General features: G+C 46.5%; 1 protein-coding gene across 1 annotated transcript; it reads left to right on the top strand.

Annotated features, from left to right (window-relative positions):
* Positions 1 to 7,527: 7,527 nt before the first annotated feature.
* On the top strand, positions 7,528 to 18,218 carry LOC141172797 (uncharacterized). Its single transcript, XM_073657318.1, has 2 exons — positions 7,528 to 7,634; positions 13,835 to 18,218. Exon 2 carries the CDS (start codon positions 14,855 to 14,857, stop codon positions 17,987 to 17,989), a length of 3,135 nt encoding a protein of 1,044 aa, XP_073513419.1. The 5' UTR covers positions 7,528 to 7,634; positions 13,835 to 14,854; the 3' UTR covers positions 17,990 to 18,218.
* Positions 18,219 to 18,673: the final 455 nt, after the last annotated feature.

Raw genomic sequence — 18,673 nt, forward strand, 5'->3', positions numbered from 1 at the left:
AATAAAAAAAGACAAAAAAACGGCAGAGAAATCCATAGAATAGGGGAAAACCAGGCACCGCGACATTTATTTTTAGAAATCTGATAATTAGGTTAGTCGTACCCGGCACACAATACACGGCAGATAAATCGGACCGCCGCTTATTATTACAGTCGCTGAAATAGATTCGATTTCCATTTACACTGGAACCATGTTCATTTATACACACGTCAGCCTGAGACGCTGACCTTTCTCATTCTGCACAATTATTTTACTCCGTCCGTTAACAGTTCTCGGTTTTGCATTTGGTAATTAATAAGTCATGGAATGGAGATTTTGCAGAAATCCATTTGCACTCGCATGAATGGTACAGTATGCTTTCAGATAAAGGTCTGCGCAGTACGGAGCACCCAAAAAGTGTTTGGAGGATAGGAGTAGTGATCTGCGCTGCTGATGATCTATTCACAATAAAAATCCAGAAGAAGTTGGACAGGAAAGACAATGCGGTTTATTCTCAACCCGTTTTGAAGTTGGACTAACTTCAAAGAGAAATAAAAAACAGGATCTTTGAAGCTTGAACAGCGTCTTTAAATGCACAGGCTGCTTCACTTGTCGTTCCAGAGACCCCATTCCGGTGGTGCATTTTACAGCCGTCTAGAGTCCCTACGCCTCCCCCTTGATTTTATTGACAGTCTCACTGTTTGATGTTGTCATGTCCGCTCCTCTGAAGATACATGTGCACAAGCATTTCATTCCTGGGGTGCAGATGAAGTTTGTTCCTGGGGGTACATGGCGCAGTTTGTTCCTGGGGATGCAGGCGCTATTTGTCCATGGTGGTGCAGGTAGATTTTTGGGGGGGTGCAAGTGCAGTTCGTTCCTGGCGGTGCTGCTGCAGTTTGTCCAGGGAAAACAGGTGCAGTTTTTCCTGGGGGTGCAGGTACAGTTTGTTCCTGATGGCGCAGGTACAGTTTGTTCCTGGGGATGCAGGTACAGTTTGTTCCTGATGGCGCAGGTACAGTTTGTTCCTGGGGGTGCAGGTACAGTTTGTTCCTGGGGGTGCAGGTACAGTTTGTTTCTGGGGTGCAGGTACAGTTTGTTCCTGGGGGTGCACAGTTTGTTCCCAGGGTGCGGGTACAGTTTGTTTCTGGGGTGTAGGTACAGTTTGTTCCTGGGGGTGCAGGTACAGTTTGTTCATGGGGGTGCAGGTACAGTTTGTTCCTGGGGGTGCGGGTACAGTTTGTTCCTAGGGTGCGGGTACAGTTTGTTCCTGAGGGTGCAGATACAGTTTGTTCCTGGGGGAGCAGGTACAGTTTGTTCCTGATGGCGCAGGTACAGTTTGTTCCTAGGGATGCAGGTACAGTTTGTTCCTGGGGGTGCAGGTACAATTTGTTCCTGGGGGTGCGGGTACAGTTTGTTCCTGGGGGTGCGGGTACAGTTTGTTCCTAGGGTGCGGGTACAGTTTGTTCCTGAGGGTGCAGATACAGTTTGTTCCTGGGTGAGCAGGTACAGTTTGTTCCTGATGGCGCAGGTACAGTTTGTTCCTAGGGATGCAGGTACAGTTTGTTCCTGGGGGTGCAGGTACAGTTTGTTCCTGGGGATGCAGGTACAGTTTGTTTCTGGGGGTGCAGGTACAGTTTCTTTCTGGGGTGCAGGTACAGTTTGTTTCTGGGGTGCAGGTACAGTTTGTTCCTGGGGGTGCGGGTACAGTTTGTTCCTGGGGGTGCGGGTACAGTTTGTTCCTGGGGTGCGGGTACAGTTTGTTCCTGGGGGTGCAGGCACAGTTTGTTCCTGGGAGAGCGGGCACAGTTTGTTCTGGGGGTACAGGTACAATTTGTTCCTGGGAATGCACAGTTTGTTCCTGGGGTGCGGGTAGTTTGTTCCTGGGGTGCAGGTACAGTTTGTTTCTGGGGTGCAGGTACAGTTTGTTCCTGGGGGTGCAGGTACAGTTTGTTGATGGGGGTGCTGGTACAGTTTGTTCCTGGGGGTGCGGATACAGTTTGTTCCTGGGGGTGCAGGTACAGTTTGCTCCTGGGGGTGCACAGTTTGTTCCCAGGGTACGGGTACAGTTTGTTTCTGGGGTGTAGGTACAGTTTGTTCCTGGGGGTGCAGGTACAGTGTGTTCATGGGGGTGCTGGTACAGTTTGTTCCTGGGGGTGCGGGTACAGTTTGTTCCTGGGGGTGCGGGTACAGTTTGTTCCTGGGGTGCGGGTAAAGTTTGTTCCTGAGGGTGCAAGTACAGTTTGTTCCTGGGGGTGCAGGTACAGTTTGTTCCTGATGGCGCAGGTACAGTTTGTTCCTAGGGATGCGGGTACAGTTTGTTTCTGGGGTGCAGGTACAGTTTGTTCCTGGGGGTGCAGGTACAGTTTGTTTCTGGGGTGCAGGTACAGTTTGTTCCTGGGGTGCACAGTTTGTTCCCAGGGTGCAGGTACACTTTGTTTCTGGGGTGTAGGTACAGTTTGTTTCTGGGGTGTAGGTACAGTTTCTTACTGGGGGTGCAGGTACAGTTTGTTCCTGGGGGTGCGGGTACAGTTTGTTCCTGGGGGTGCGGGTACAGTTTGTTCATGGGGGTGCAGGTACAGTTTGTTCCTGGGGGTGCAGGTACAATTTGTTCCTGGGGGTGCGGGTACAGTTTGTTCCTGGGGGTGCGGGTACAGTTTATTCCTAGGGTGCGGGTACAGTTTGTTCCTGAGGGTGCAGATACAGTTTGTTCCTGGGGGAGCAGGTACAGTTTGTTCCTGATGGCGCAGGTACAGTTTGTTCCTAGGGATGCAGGTACAGTTTGTTCCTGGGGGTGCAGGTACAGTTTGTTCCTGGGGATGCAGGTACAGTTTGTTTCTGGGGGTGCAGGTACAGTTTCTTTCTGGAGTGCAGGTACAGTTTGTTTCTGGGGTGCAGGTACAGTTTGTTCCTGGGGGTGCGGGTACAGTTTGTTCCTGGGGGTGCGGGTACAGTTTGTTCCTAGGGTGCGAGTACAGTTTGTTCCTGAGGGTGCAGGTACAGTTTGTTCCTGGGAGAGCAGGTACAGTTTGTTCCTGGGGATGCAGGTACAGTTTGTTTCTGGGGGTGCAGGTACAGTTTGTTCCTAGGGATGCAGTTACAGTTTGTTCCTGGGGGTGCAGGTACAGTTTGTTTCCGGAGTGCAGGTACAGTTTGTTCCTGGGGGTGCACAGTTTGTTCCCAGGGTGCGGGTACAGTTTGTTTCTGGGGTGTAGGTACAGTTTGTTCCTGGGGGTGCAGGTACAGTTTGTTCCTGGGGTTGCAGGTACAGTTTGTTCCTGGGGGTGCGGGTACAGTTTGTTCCTGAGGTGCGGGTACAGTTTGTTCCTGGGGTGCGGGTACAGTTTGTTCCTGGGGGTGCAGGCACAGTTTGTTCCTGGGAGAGCGGGCACAGTTTGTTCTGGGGGTACAGGTACAGTTTGTTCCTGGGAATGCACAGTTTGTTCCTGGGGTGCGGGTAGTTTGTTCCTGGGGTGCAGGTACAGTTTGTTTCTGGGGTGCAGGTACAGTTTGTTCCTGGGGGTGCAGGTACAGTTTGTTGATGGGGGTGCTGGTACAGTTTGTTCCTGGGGGTGCGGATACAGTTTGTTCCTGGGGGTGCAGGTACAGTTTGCTCCTGGGGGTGCACAGTTTGTTCCCAGGGTGCGGGTACAGTTTGTTTCTGGGGTGTAGGTACAGTTTGTTCCTGGGGGTGCAGGTACAGTGTGTTCATGGGGGTGCTGGTACAGTTTGTTCCTGGGGGTGCGGGTACAGTTTGTTCCTGGGGGTGCGGGTACAGTTTGTTCCTGGGGTGCGAGTACAGTTTGTTCCTGAGGGTGCAAGTACAGTTTGTTCCTGGGGGTGCAGGTACAGTTTGTTCCTGATGGCGCAGGTACAGTTTGTTCCTAGGGATGCGGGTACAGTTTGTTTCTGGGGTGCAGGTACAGTTTGTTCCTGGGGGTGCAGGTACAGTTTGTTTCTGGGGTGCAGGTACAGTTTGTTCCTGGGGTGCACAGTTTGTTCCCAGGGTGCAGGTACACTTTGTTTCTGGGGTGTAGGTACAGTTTGTTCCTGGGGGTGCAGGTACAGTGTGTTCATGGGGGTGCTGGTACAGTTTGTTCCTGGGGGTGCGGGTACAGTTTGTTCCTGGGGGTGCGGGTACAGTTTGTTCCTGGGGTGCGGGTACAGTTTGTTCCTGAGGGTGCAAGTACAGTTTGTTCCTGGGGGTGCAGGTACAGTTTGTTCCTGATGGCGCAGGTACAGTTTGTTCCTAGGGATGCGGGTACAGTTTGTTTCTGGGGTGCAGGTACAGTTTGTTCCTGGGGGTGCAGGTACAGTTTGTTTCTGGGGTGCAGGTACAGTTTGTTCCTGGGGTGCACAGTTTGTTCCCAGGGTGCAGGTACACTTTGTTTCTGGGGTGTAGGTACAGTTTGTTCCTGGGGGTGCAGGTACAGTGTGTTCATGGGGGTGCTGGTACAGTTTGTTCCTGGGGGTGCGGGTACAGTTTGTTCCTGGGGGTGCGGGTACAGTTTGTTCCTGGGGTGCGGGTACAGTTTGTTCCTGAGGGTGCAAGTACAGTTTGTTCCTGGGGGTGCAGGTACAGTTTGTTCCTGATGGCGCAGGTACAGTTTGTTCCTAGGGATGCGGGTACAGTTTGTTTCTGGGGTGCAGGTACAGTTTGTTCCTGGGGGTGCAGGTACAGTTTGTTTCTGGGGTGCAGGTACAGTTTGTTTCTGGGGTGCAGGTACAGTTTGTTCCCAGGGTGCAGGTACACTTTGTTTCTGGGGTGTAGGTACAGTTTGTTTCTGAGGTGTAGGTACAGTTTCTTACTGGGGGTGCAGGTACAGTTTGTTCCTGGGGGTGCGGGTACAGTTTGTTCCTGGGGGTGCGGGTACAGTTTGTTCCTGGGGGTGCGGGTACAGTTTGTTCCTGGGGTATGGGTACAGTTTGTTCCTGGGGTGCGGGTACAGTTTTTTCCTGAGGGTGCAGGTACAGTTTGTTCCTGGGATAGCGGGCACAGTTTGTTCTGGGGGTACAAGCCCAGTTTGTTCCTGGGAATGCACAGTTTGTTCCTGGGGTGCGGGTAGTTTGTTCCTGGGGATGCAGGTACAGTTTGTTTCTGGGGTGCAGGTACAGTTTGTTCCTGGGGGTGCACAGTTTGTTCCCAGGGTGCGGGTACAGTTTGTTTCTAGGGTGTAGGTACAGTTTGTTTCTGGGGGTGCTGGTACAGTTTGTTCCTGAGGGTGCAGGTACAGTTTGTTCTTGATGGCGCAGGTACAGTTTCTTCCTAGGGATGCAGGTACAGTTTGTTTCTGGGGGTGCAGGTACAGTTTGTTCCTGGGGGTGCAGGTACAGTTTGTTTCTGGGTTGCAGGTACAGTTTGTTCCTGGGGGTGCACAGTTTGTTCCCAGGGTGTGGGTACAGTTTGTTTCTGGGGTGTAGGTACAGTTTGTTTCTGGGGTGTAGGTACAGTTTGTTCCTGGGGGTGCAGGTACAGTTTGTTCCTGGGGTTGCGGGTACAGTTTGTTCCTGGGGGTTGCGGGTACAGTTTGTTCCTGGGGGTGCAGGCACAGTTTGTTCCTGGGAGAGCGGGCACAGTTTGTTCTGGGGGTACAGGCACAGTTTGTTCCTGGGAATGCACAGTTTGTTCCTGGGGTGCGGGTAGTTTGTTCCTGGGGGTGCAGTTACAGTTTTTCCTGGGGGTGCACAGTTTGTTCATGTGGGAGCAGGCACAGCCTCATTGAATTCCTGCACATCATGATGAAAGTTTGTTTCTTTCAGTACCATGGTCAGCGACATGAAAGGTACAATGTCACATGCTTGTAAGTCTACTACCCAGCAAGGTTATTAGATCAATAGGGAGAGATTTACTGATAAACTCCCTTTAAGTAAGGAGGTTTGGGACTTTTGCAGGGCGGTATAGGGCCATGTAGGTCGTGGGTAGATGTGGTAAGATCCATGGTGGAGTCTGTGTAGCTCAAAGACCCTTGATTTTCAGAATGAATTGGGTCTATAAACCCCTATATCACTGCTTGGAGATTTCTTTTACTGCAAATCTGCCACAATGGAAATTTCAAGTTACATTGTAGACTAAATTGGGGTTGGATGGTCATTCGCCTTGTAATTGAATGCAAGAGCGAGATGAAAGAGAGAAAATTCTCTGAGTGATCAGGTGAAGAGCATCCACATGAAATGCACATCCCATACATGTAAATGAGGCGTTTGTAATCCTGTTCACATACATTGGAAAATGTCCACAAGAATAAGTAGCATGCTACAGGAAAGCGGAAAGCCAGACCATTAGCCCCATTGATTTGGGTTAATCCTCATTTGTATATGGGGCAGAACAATCTGGAGACTTGCAGGAGAAATCTGAGGATCATCCTTGGAAATACACCTCCCCGTACTCTACCTGTCAGAGATCTACAGTTTATCCTGTCCCAGAAATACAAACGCAGAAGTCCTTCTTACGCAAAAAGCGAAGTTTGCGTAAGAAAGACAGCAAATAAAGCGTCAGGGGCTTATTCAAGACTTCACTTTTTGTCTGGACGAATGCTTTAACCCAACTATTAAAAAGAAATGATCGATAATTGGTAAAAGAGCAATAACATTGATTTTTTTTTTAAGTTGGTGCTGTGTTAAATTCTTGTCACCTTAAGCTACCTCCGGCTGATGACACCTGAAGCAACCTCCGGCTGATGACACCTGAAGCAACCTTCGGCTGATGACACCTGAAGCAACCTCCAGTTAATATCACCTGAAGCAACCTCCATCTGATGACACCTGAAGCAACCTCCGGCTGATGACACCTGAAGCAACCTCCGGCTGATGATACCTGAAGCAACCTCCGGCTGGTGATACCTGAAGCAACCTCCGGCTGATGATACCTGAAGCAACCTCCAGCTGGTGATACCTGAAGCAACCTCCGGCTGATATATCTATTAAAAAGAAATTATCAATAATTGGTAAAAGAGCAATAACATCATTTTTTTAAGATGGTGCAGTGTGAAATTCTTGTCACCTAAAGGAACCTCTGGCTGGTGACACATGAAGTAACCTCCAGCTGATGGCACCTGAAGCAACCTCCGGCTGATGACACCTGAAGCAACCTCCTGTTCATATCACCTGAAGCAATCTCCATCTGATGACATTTGAAGCAACTTCTGGATGATGACTCCTGAAGCAAGCTCCGGCTGATGACACCTGAAGCAACCTCTGGCTGATGACACCTAAAGCAACCTCCGGCTAATGACACCTGAAGCAACCTCTGGCTAATGACACCTGAAGCAACCTCCGGCTGATGACACCTGAAGCAACCTCCATCTGATGACACCTGAAGCAACCTCCGGCTGATGACACCTGAAGCAACCTCCGGCTGATGATACCTGAAGCAACCTCCGGCGGATGACACCTGAAGCAACCTCCGGCTGATGACACCTGAAGCAACCTCCGGCTGATGACACCTGAAGCAACCTCCGGCTGATGACACCTGAAGCAACCTCTGGCTGATGACACCTGAAGCAACCTCCGGCTGATGACACCTGAAGCAACCCCCGGCTGATGACACCTGAAGCAACCTCCGGCTGATGACGCCTGAAGCAACCCCGGCCGGGGGTTGCTTAGGGTGATATCAGCCGGGGGTTGCTTCAGGTGATGTCTCCTGCACTCAGCAAGGACAGGTGGGTAAATGATATTAATGTATAAAAACCTCTGTGCTACATTATCACAATTCAAACAGAGAGGTCTAGAGTCCTGTTCCTACCGCTCCCTACTTACCTTAATGGCTGCTCCTGAAAGTGGCAGTACTATCATTTTAGCAGGCATTAGCTCTGTGTGTGGTAAGTGTAGGTAATAATTCCCTATTTACCAGTACAAGCATTAATGACGCCCCCATTGGAGATAATGATTGATGGCTGCACCCCACAAACTGTACTGGAAGGACGTCTTTTGTAAAGTAAATTATTACCGGTAACATATAAGAAATTATCTCAATAATGTTCCTGGGGCTGAATGTGTGATTATAACTGAACTCTGGGGAGAAAAAAATACAGCGAAGACTAAAACTTTCATCAAAAGAGGAGTGAATAAGTGAGGACAGGATCAGCGGCATCTGAAAAACTTCAACAAAGTGAAGAGTACTTTATTTCTCAGCAACATTTAATGAAGGTATATGTGACTATTCAGTTATTAAGTGCGATTTGTACAACACTTCTAAGTTTGTAGCACTGCCCCAGAAAATATCAATTCTTCAGTCTGCTCAAGCCTGAACTGTAGAGAATCCTGCCAGACAGACAGCCAATCACAGGCTGCAGCAGTCACATGTGACGCTGTCAGAGGAGTCTTGGATGCACAGAGACCGGCAGAGAGGATCAGACAAGGGAACCATGGAAGTGTTGTTGTTTGTTTTTTATAATTTGTCCTAACCGCAGATAAATCTGCACCAAAATACAAATAATTTGGTGCAGATCTGCCAATGCAGATGGCCTTGCAGTTTATGGCAGCAATGTTGCCCTGTGTGAATATACCTCTAAGGGAGCATTTATATAAATATGTTTGTTTGGCAGAAACAATGCAAATCTTTTGGCAAACTAGTAGAACAGCAAGGTCAACACCAGCTGATATTAACGTACCCCTAGGCTGGACCCCATTCTGCAATACAGCAGTATATTATTTAGTGCATCCCCAGATAAGAGATCATACAAAAGCCGCTATAGTACAGATTACACATCCACTGAAATGCTGTAAGCGGAGCTGTGAGTGCACGGAGCAGCTGATGGACCCAGTACAGGATATTACAGGGCTGCACATTATCTGTCTGCTATATGAATTACAGATCCCCCTATTGCAGTACGGAGCGGCTCCGGTGGGTTGTGTGTTTCTTCCTGCTATGTAGAAGCATCTTATTTACAGAGCTCTGTGGGAACAGCCTGCTTTATATTAATACCATACCGAGAGCCATCCTTGGGCTAGAAGAGTGAAACACCGGAATAATTCACTCCATGTAAATCCAGGGCTTGGAATGAATGTCTTATATAGTCTTCTAGTGTCTGATATGAGGCTACACCTGAAGGTTTGTGGTTAAAGCAATTTTCTGTTTTTTTTTATTTATTAAATAGGCTATTAGCAGGGAATGTGTTAAAGTAATGAAAAGAAACAACATTCATCTGCTCGATCCCTCATCTCTGCTGTACCAGTGCACCCCACGCTCATTGATTACTTCCCTGGAATGATGACATCACATATATTCTGTGTACTCTGTTTAGTAATAGTAATGTGTGTTGATAGTGATAGAGTTGTGTTCTGCCCAGCAACAGGTAGTGAGTAGGTATAGTTAAAGTTAATAGCTGGGACTAGCCCAGAGTAGAAGTGGCTAAAGTGTAGGGACAGAGACAGTTTCCTATCTTGACGTCAGATAGGGCCCAGTTTGTGCCAGAAGGTCTTCAGACCCGCATAACGTGGGTGTCCCTGACATGGTTGGAGCCAAACAGTGGATAGTGAGATCGGAGTAAAGAAAGGAGAAGTGACAGAAGGACAGACTGGTGCTGGGACGGGTCCTGGGACAGGATACCTAGCAGAATGGCCCTGAGTTTATACCTCAGAGAGGTAACAGGCCAGGATGGGACATGGAGCGTGTGACAAAGGGAGTGCCCCAGGCGGGAGTTTCAAGGCGTCAGCAAGCTGAGAAGCTAAGTACCGGCCATATTGGCAAAGAGGGAAGAGGATGCGGAACAGCGGGTTGAGAATAGGACTCTCACTAACTGCACTGTAGAAGTGTGCTGGGTGGTAGTGAAGACAGAAAAACTTGAGGCAGGAACAAGTAAACTTGAAGTGGTAGAGAGACTGTATTTGAAAATGCTCAGTATTATGAAAGAAACGTTCGTAAAGTTATGCACCCGCTATGTATTATACATAGTTCCCACCAAGTCAATGTTGAAAAAAAAAAGACTGTTTATTTTCAAGTGGTGTTCTCCCTCTTTGAACTGTTCAACATCAGGTCCTTGCTAACCGAAGTCAACCTCATCATGCGGCCTGCAAGGGTGTAGCGCCCCTTTAGACGAAGTCCACACACCCAGCCAGGATCCCCAACTACATGTAACGTGCCAGGGCGTAACACACGAGTACCTCGCCCACAGCTACCGCCCTGCGCCACTTTACACACTCATCTGGTGAGGCAGATTCCCGAAGCCGTAAGTCAGAGACTAAAAGTATTGGTGCAGCGAAGCAGGCTTTAAATGTCAGCAAATGGATCACCGGGGACCAGGATAGGTGGATATTAAAGGGACTCTATCAGTAGGATCAACCCTCCTAAGCCATCAATATGGGCATGTGAGTCACAGAAAGCTAAATAAAATAATACCTTGCATAGATCAATGTCCAGCCCATAGATCTTAACTGCTCAGTTACATATAAGAAAAATGTGGACTTCTCTGGAATAAGAAATTGGATTTCAGATATGAAGGTATGTCTTTCTTCAGCTTCCTATGACCTACATGCCCATATAGATGGCTTAGGAGGGTTGATCCTACTGACAGATTCCCTTTAAGGAGGACAGACAGTCAAGCAGAGCAGGAAACACCAGATGAAACAGAGCCAGTTGTGTGGATTAACACAGGAACAGTAGATGTATGGACGAACTGGGAGTTGCAGCAAGCAAATGATAAACAGCAGAGCCGTATGCAATTAGGAGCTTGCAATAATCAAATGGTTAACAGCAGAAACGTATGGAAGCAGGAGTTTCAAATTTGACTTATGAATCAATAGAAACAGAAAAAACATTCCATCTGGAAAAAAAACACCAAAAAATGTGTTTTTTTGGACATGGGTCTTTCAGTCAGCAAAATCCACATATAAAATCTCCATGTGAACATATCCTAAGGTTTGTCTGTGTACTTTTTCATTTTCTAGGGCTATACCAAGATGCTTCTATTCACTTAACGTAAGGAGAGATCTTGAATGGTTGCTGCGTTGTAGCAGGGGCAGTCCACGCCTGATCCTGTATTCCGGAGAGGATTCCTATCTGTTGTCTTCAGTGATGCTGCAGTTAGAAGTGATTTTCTCCCTGGCAGACACCCTGGTATAGGAACAGGACGCATTAAAAGCGTCCAGGTTGAATACATAAATGGTTATTTTAACAACATTTTAAATCATTACTTAACTTCAGCTGTCATCCTTAGTCGGAGTGTCCTAAAATACCGGGGTAGAAAATGGCTGTGACAGCAACATGTCAGTGCAGAGAAAGATGCGGGCGTGTTAAGCATACCAGCTTTGTATCCTCTTGGCATTGATATTTTATTAATGCTCTGATTTATTCCACTGCCAGAACAGCATTTCTCAGCCAGTGGGATCGTGCCCACAGAAAATTCTCTGACCTCAGCTCAGGCGGCATTTCTACAGTCTGGCGGTGCAGCAGGGGCGTATAGCGATCCATTTAGCAATGTATTTTAATAGTTTTTGGTCATGTGGTGGTTACATTGTTATTCGATATACATAATTCAGCAGTATAAATAACCCTGGGACGTTTAAAGTGGTTCTCCGATTTGAAGGATCCTTCTCCACCAGCTGCAGGTTGACTCCAGCGCTGCAACCAAAACCTGAGCTCAGCGGCTCGGAGCGGCTCATGCCGTCAATTCAGGCAAAGCCAATGAGCTCGGTTATAGGTTCCTGAACTGCACACATGACATCAGCGCTGCAGACAATAACAGACACCGGGAGCAGTGGAAGAAACTCACCTCTACACCAGTGGAAACAAAACACTTACATTCAGAGGAAAGGAGTTTTCCAAAACAGGAAAATGCCTTTAAATGCTGCTAGTATGTGGAGCATTGCAGTGCATGCTATAAACCATAACATAACACTCACTGGAAAGCAACAGCAGCATGGAGGACATTATACAGCAGTACTGAGCAGTGTAGCTGTGAACTCCACTCTAAGGTGAGATACTTACTGGAAGCTCTGAGTACTATAGTTCCTGGGTGAGATCAAACACTTATCTGTTTCTGCAGCTTCTTCATCCTCCTCTCCTCTCCAGAGAGGTCTATGAGGAGCGGCTGTAATCTGATCCATCAGTGACTTGATAACCTGTGTTCACTGAAGATAGATTTCAGCAGTGAATGATGAGTGCAGGAAACATTTCTAATTGAAGTTGACAATTAGGTTTTATGGTTTCAAATAGAGCAATTAATGTATCATTCTCCCGTGAATTCAGTACAAGGCTGTCTGCATTATTAGATCTATCGTCCTAAGAGTATAAGACAAAAGGCGAGGATTCATAGGAGCATATAAAATGCTTCAACTTCGAGGGAAACCTTTACTGGAAACCAGATACCATTCAGTCTTCTAAACTACTGCAAACTTTTATATACATGTATATATCCTTGTCTATCTATCCGCAGCTTCTTGCATAATTGATGATTCTCTGCTAGATTCTTGCCCCAAGATCAAACATTCCAGGCATCTGCAGCTGGAGCCTTACATCCCACAATGTAAACTTCCGCAGAGTTTCTTATAGACAACTTCACTGAAATCTCAGGAACCAAGAAAAAAAAAACAATGTCAAAACTTCAATTAAATTAGAGCAGCGCCAACCCAAAATGTATAATCACGCTGACAAGATGGGAAGGCAGCAGCAAGATGTTTAATTTTCCGCTTCCTGCTATCCATGCGGCTGGGTATTTCTGATGTCAGTGTCATTTGGAGAGGAAAGGAAACTTAAAACATGCAATAATTGCGGAGAGGAGTTATCCTGCCCCTCTTCGTCGTCTTATCACATCAAAGTCCTATGTATATAGGTGTCAGAAAAAATCACTTCAACAGCAAAATAAGAGGAAGATGGAAAGTAACACTGACAAGAAAAAAAAGTGACATTGTAGCAGAAGCGCCTCCGTTCAGTGCTACATCTCCATGCTTTATCCTGTAGCTGCCACTTTGTATTAAATTAGAATGAAAGCCAAGCTGAATGTTTGACCCAGGATCCCAGTATAAGCAATAAGCTTATAGATGAGGCTGCAGAAAAAATGTAAACCACCATCAGAAACGGCAGCTAGCGACATGGAAATAATCCAGGCATGCACCGATACATCCTTCCAAATATACAGGGTAGAAAACAAATGGAAGAAATAATGAACAGTGAGTTAAATGACCCCCGATGCCATAAACTACAACTCCTACTATCCATAATAGAACGCCATGTTGGGAATAACAGAGAACATGGTTACAGACTGTGCACACATTAGGAATTAATTTTATTGCTACAATGCGTCTTTAAATTAAACAAACTTTGCTAACAGTGAGGCTGAAATATCCCATACCGAATGTCTCCATGACTTACAAGTCATGGGTGGTCCCAGTCCGTTCACCAGCTCTTCGGATGCCATAGGGAAGTTGAAGGGTCGGCAATTTTGGCCATTTAGCAAGATTAGGCAACCCCTTTAATCCAATCTTTTGGATGATTTTATTATAACTCTATGTTTTATGTATACAACTGTTGGCATATCTGTCTTCATAAAAAAATGTCAAAAAACAAGAAACTTTGCAATATTTACCTCTATTAAAAGTACTCTCCGTTCTCAATGATAGAGGGATTCTTAATGCTATAATTTACTGTTCGATGCCTCAGGGCGGCAAAGCTTAAACACCTTCTTCTATGGCCGCTGCCCTCTGCTGTGCTCCATGCCGGGTTTCACAAGTGGCCCAGCATGGACCAATGTGATTATCTGCCTATGTAAGGCCCACCAAGACACACACAAGTGGACCATTTTATGCGGGGGCATTTATGCATATAGCATTTATGCATACTTTATCGAAGTGCCATAATTTAGCAAAGTGCCCTGGCAGTTAGAAAATGGCATTGCTAATATTCATCTTTCTTCTCTTCTTACAGGTATATATTTTTCACTGCTTGTGTGATCTGTCCTGAAAACTGCATTATATCTCCATGCAATGCTCTGCAGCCTATCAATTTCTGGTATATATTTTTCACTGCTTGTGTGATCTGTCCTGAAAACTGCATTATATCTCCATGCAATGCTCTGCAGCCTATCAATTTCTGGTATATATTTTTCACTGCTTGTGTGATCTGTCCTGAAAACTGCATTATATCTCCATGCAATGCTCTGCAGCCTATCAATTTCTGGTATATATTTTTCACTGCTTGTGTGATCTGTCCTGAAAACTGCATTATATCTCCATGCAATGCTCTGCAGCCTATCAATTTCTGGTATATATTTTTCACTGCTTGTGTGATCTGTCCTGAAAACTGCATTATATCTCCATGCAATGCTCTGCAGCCTATCAATTTCTGGTATATATTTTTCACTGCTTGTGTGATCTGTCCTGAAAACTGCATTATATCTCCATGCAATGCTCTGCAGCCTATCAATTTCTGGTATATATTTTTTCACTCCTCTAGCTTTTTTATTCCATGATACTTAAAGGTCATCACACTTACTTTAAGAGTTTATAATCCATGCCGAGTTTACTAGTCTTTTTTTTTTTTTCCCTGCACTTTATGGTCTCCTGTTGTCTTTTAAGCTAGTGATTGATTGTTAATGAGTTAAATCTGTGCAGATCTAAGCAGATACGTCCCTATATATTGAGACTTAGTTAAGGGGAGGCATTTATGCGGGGGCATTTATGCATATAGCATTTATGCATACTTTATCGAAGTGCCATAATTTAGCAAAGTGCCCTGGCAGTTAGAAAATGGCAGTTGGGCAGGAGACAGGTAAGACATGCAAGACAAACCAACAAACTTGCTTCCAGGTCATCTTTTTGGCAAACAGTATTCACCATTTGTATCTGTGCCATTTATTTTCTGGTTGCTACAATCATCCACATTCACCGTTCTCCCACAAATGCGGCACACTTCATCCATATTAATCCCTCACTCCTCTCTTCTCCTATGTACAGTTGTCATGCTCTCTTCACAATGTTATACCACGCAGATCCATTCATTCCCACCATACAACGCAGGAAACGCTCTCACAAATCACTCAATCATCTGCTCACTCTCTGTATCTTCCTTCTATTAGTCGCAGGTGATATTTCTCCCAACCCAGGACCCTCCAGTAATAATAACACTAACTCTTTCCCTGTTGCATTCAGAAACCCTGCTAATCTCATTAATATTCCCTGCATATCTTCTGTCTCATTCAACTGTGCCCTTTGGAATGCGCGCTCAGCTTGTAATAAACTCTCTTACATCCATGACTTTTTCCTCTCTAATTCCCTCAACCTTCTGGCTCTCACTGAAACCTGGATCCAGCAGTCGGACACCACCGCTGCCGCAGCTCTCTCCTATGGTGGCCTACATTTCTCTCATACCCCGCGACCTGACAACAGATCAGGTGGAGGTGTTGGTCTGCTTCTTTCAACAAAATGTACTTTTCAGGTTATCCCCCCTGTACCCTCCCTTATCTTCCCGTCCTTTGAGGCCCACACAGTCAGACTCTACCGGCCCTTCTCCCTGCGAGTGGCGGTTGTCTATCGCCCCCCAGGTCCCCCCCGTCAATTCCTGGATCACTTTGCTGCCTGGCTTACAAATTTTCTATCCTGCGACATCCCCACGATAATCATGGGAGACTTTAACATCCCAATTGGTGATCCTCTTTCCCCATCTGCCACGCATCTTTTATCATTAACCTCCTCCTTCGGCCTTTCACAGCTTGCTAATTCTCCTACACATGAGGACGGGAACACATTGGACCTGATCTTCTCCCGGCTTTGCTCAGAACATGACTTTACTAACTCTCCCCTTCCACTCTCTGACCATAATCTTCTTTCATTCTCTGTCAAGAACTGTGACTCTACTCAAGACACTCCCACCGTCCACACTTATAGAAATTTACGCGCCATTAACACCCAGAAATTTATAAAAAGGTTGCAATCATCATTGGCCCCAATCTCCTCCCTCTCATGTCCCGACTCTGCATTGAAGCATTATAACAAAATAATGCTATGCGCCCTGGATGAAGCCGCACCTCCTACACAAAGAACAATTCGGCATAGACGGCGACAACCCTGGCACACGCCTCAAACACGTCTTCTCCAGAGGTACTCCAGGTGCGCTGAACGGCTGTGGAGAAAATCAAATCTGCCCGAAGATTTCCTCCACTATAAATTTATGCTGAAAACATATAACTCTGCCCTTCACCTCTCCAAACAAACCTACTTTAACAACCTCATCATCTCACTTTCCAATAATCCTAAACGACTCTTTGACACGTTTCATTCTCTCCTCAATCAAACAGCACAGGCCCCGACCACCGACCTCAGCGCTGACGATCTGGCTAACTATTTCAAAGAAAAAATTGACCATATCCGACAGGAAATTTTCTCCCAATCCCCAAATGTTATGCATGCTCCCCCCCGCCACATTGTATCTTGCTCATTTTCTGACTTCGAACCAGTCACGGAAGATGAAGTGATCAGGCTCCTTGCATCTTCTCGCCCTACCACCTGCACCAGCGACCCTATTCCCTCACATCTCCTTCAGTCCCTTGCTCCAGCTGTCACCTCTCACCTAACTAAAATTTTCAACCTTTCCCTCTCATCTGGTATCTTTCCCTCTTCTTTTAAACACGCCAGCATACAACCATTACTTAAAAAACCATCCCTCGACCAGAACTGCACGGCCAACTACAGACCTGTTTCCAATCTTCCCTTTATCTCTAAACTCCTGGAACGCCTGGTCCACTCCCGTCTAATCCGCTATCTCTCAGACAACTCTCTTCTTGACCCTTTACAATCTGGTTTCCGCTCTTTACATTCTACTGAAACTGCCCTCACTAAAGTCTCTAATGATCTACTAACAGCTAAATCTAATGGTCACTACTCCCTGCTGATTCTCCTGGATCTCTCTGCAGCATTCGACACTGTGGATCATCAGCTCCTCCTCACTATGCTCCGCACTATTGGCCTCAAGGACACCGTTCTCTCCTGGTTCTCCTCTTATCTCTCTGACCGCTCCTTCTCTGTGTCTTTCGCCGGCTCCTCCTCCTCCCTACTTCCTCTTACTGTCGGGGTTCCTCAAGGATCAGTCCTAGGCCCCCTTCTTTTCTCCTTATACACCGCTCCTATTGGACAAACAATCAGTAGATTCGGTTTTCAGTACCATCTCTATGCTGATGACACCCAATTATACACCTCTGCTCCGGACATCACCCCTGCATTACTACAAAAGACCAGTGATTGTCTTTCTGCTGTGTCTAACATTATGTCCTCCCTCTACCTAAAACTGAATCTGTCAAAAACTGAACTACTCGTCTTTCCTCCCTCCATTAATCTACCTGTGCCCGATATTGCCATCTCCGTTTGTGGCTCAACCATTACTCCCCAGCTACAAGCCCGCTGTCTTGGGGTCATTTTTGATTCAGATCTTTCTTTCACTCCTCACATCAAATCACTCGCTCGTTCATGTCATCTACACCTCAAAAACATCTCAAGAATCAGGACTTTTCTCACCTTTGACTCGGCAAAAACTCTTACTGTCGCTCTTATTCATTCTCGTCTTGACTATTGCAACGCTCTACTAATCGGTCTCCCTCTTACTAAACTCTCCCCTCTCCAATCCGTCCTGAACGCAGCAGCCAGGATCATATTCCTCGCCAACCGCTACTCAGATGCCTCTTCCCTGTGCCAGTCATTGCATTGGTTGCCCATCCAATATAGAGTTCGTTTTAAACTTATCACGCTTACCCACAAAGCGCTCCATGCTTCAGTACCCCCCTACATCTCCTCCCTTGTCTCAGTCTACCACCCTACACGTGCCCTCCGTTCTGCAAATGACTTGAAACTAAAATCCTCCATAATCCGAACTTCCCACTCCCGTCTCCAAGATTTCTCGCGTGCTGCGCCAATTCTCTGGAATGCACTACCCAGGACAGTTCGATTAATTCCCAATACCCACAGTTTCAAGCGAACCCTAAAAACACATTTCTTTAGACTGGCGTATCACCTAAACACACTCTGTCCATCCCAGCTTTCCCCCATATTAAAATCTTCTTCAACTTTGGGTTCAAACCAACCATGCACATAAAAGCCTCTGTCAGGACTGCACACATACTGGCTGGCGACCAGTCCATGTATTATTATTTATCCTATTCAGTATATCAAGGCTGCATTATACAATATATGTATTTTTACCTTTTGTGTCTCCCCCACTTCCTCATAGACTGTAAGCTCGCGAGCAGGGCCCTCACTCCGTTCGATATGAGATATGCTTATTCTGTATTGTCTGTATAAGTCCCCCCTAAAATTTGTAAAGTGCTGCGGAATATGTTGGCGCTATAAAAATAAACTATTATTATTATTATTATTATTATAAGTGTCTTGGTTTTAAGACTGATTTTCCGTTGTCCTGTCTCCCTGCGGCCTCCAGTGATTGTAGTACCTGCTCCATACCCGTTTTCCGGTGTTCTGTCGGCCTGCATCCTCCAGTGTTTCCTGTACCTGTTCCATACCTGTTTTCCGGTGTTCTGTTCGCCTGCAGCCTTCAGTGCGTTCTTGTACCTGCTCCATACCTGTTTTCTGGTGACCTGTCTGCCTGCAGCCTCCAGTGTTTCTAGTCCTTGCTCCCTGCGTGCCTTACTTGCCTGCTGCATCAACGCCTGGGATCTGTGTGCCCACCTGGACCTGGACTTAGAGGATCCACTACACAAGGTGAGACCATAACACGTAGGTGATGGTTCTGGAGTCCATTAGTGGTGGTCGGTTGTCGGAA

This window comes from Phyllobates terribilis, unplaced genomic scaffold, assembly GCF_046119375.1.
Source record: "Phyllobates terribilis strain yellow unplaced genomic scaffold, ASM4611937v1 Scaffold_12__6_contigs__length_324123572, whole genome shotgun sequence".
Lineage (NCBI taxonomy): Eukaryota > Metazoa > Chordata > Amphibia > Anura > Dendrobatidae > Phyllobates > Phyllobates terribilis.

Coding starts and splice junctions, on each gene's coding strand:
- LOC141172797 (XM_073657318.1), top strand. CDS start 14,855: ATGTACAGTTGTCATGCTCTCTTCACAATGTTATACCACGCAGATCCA.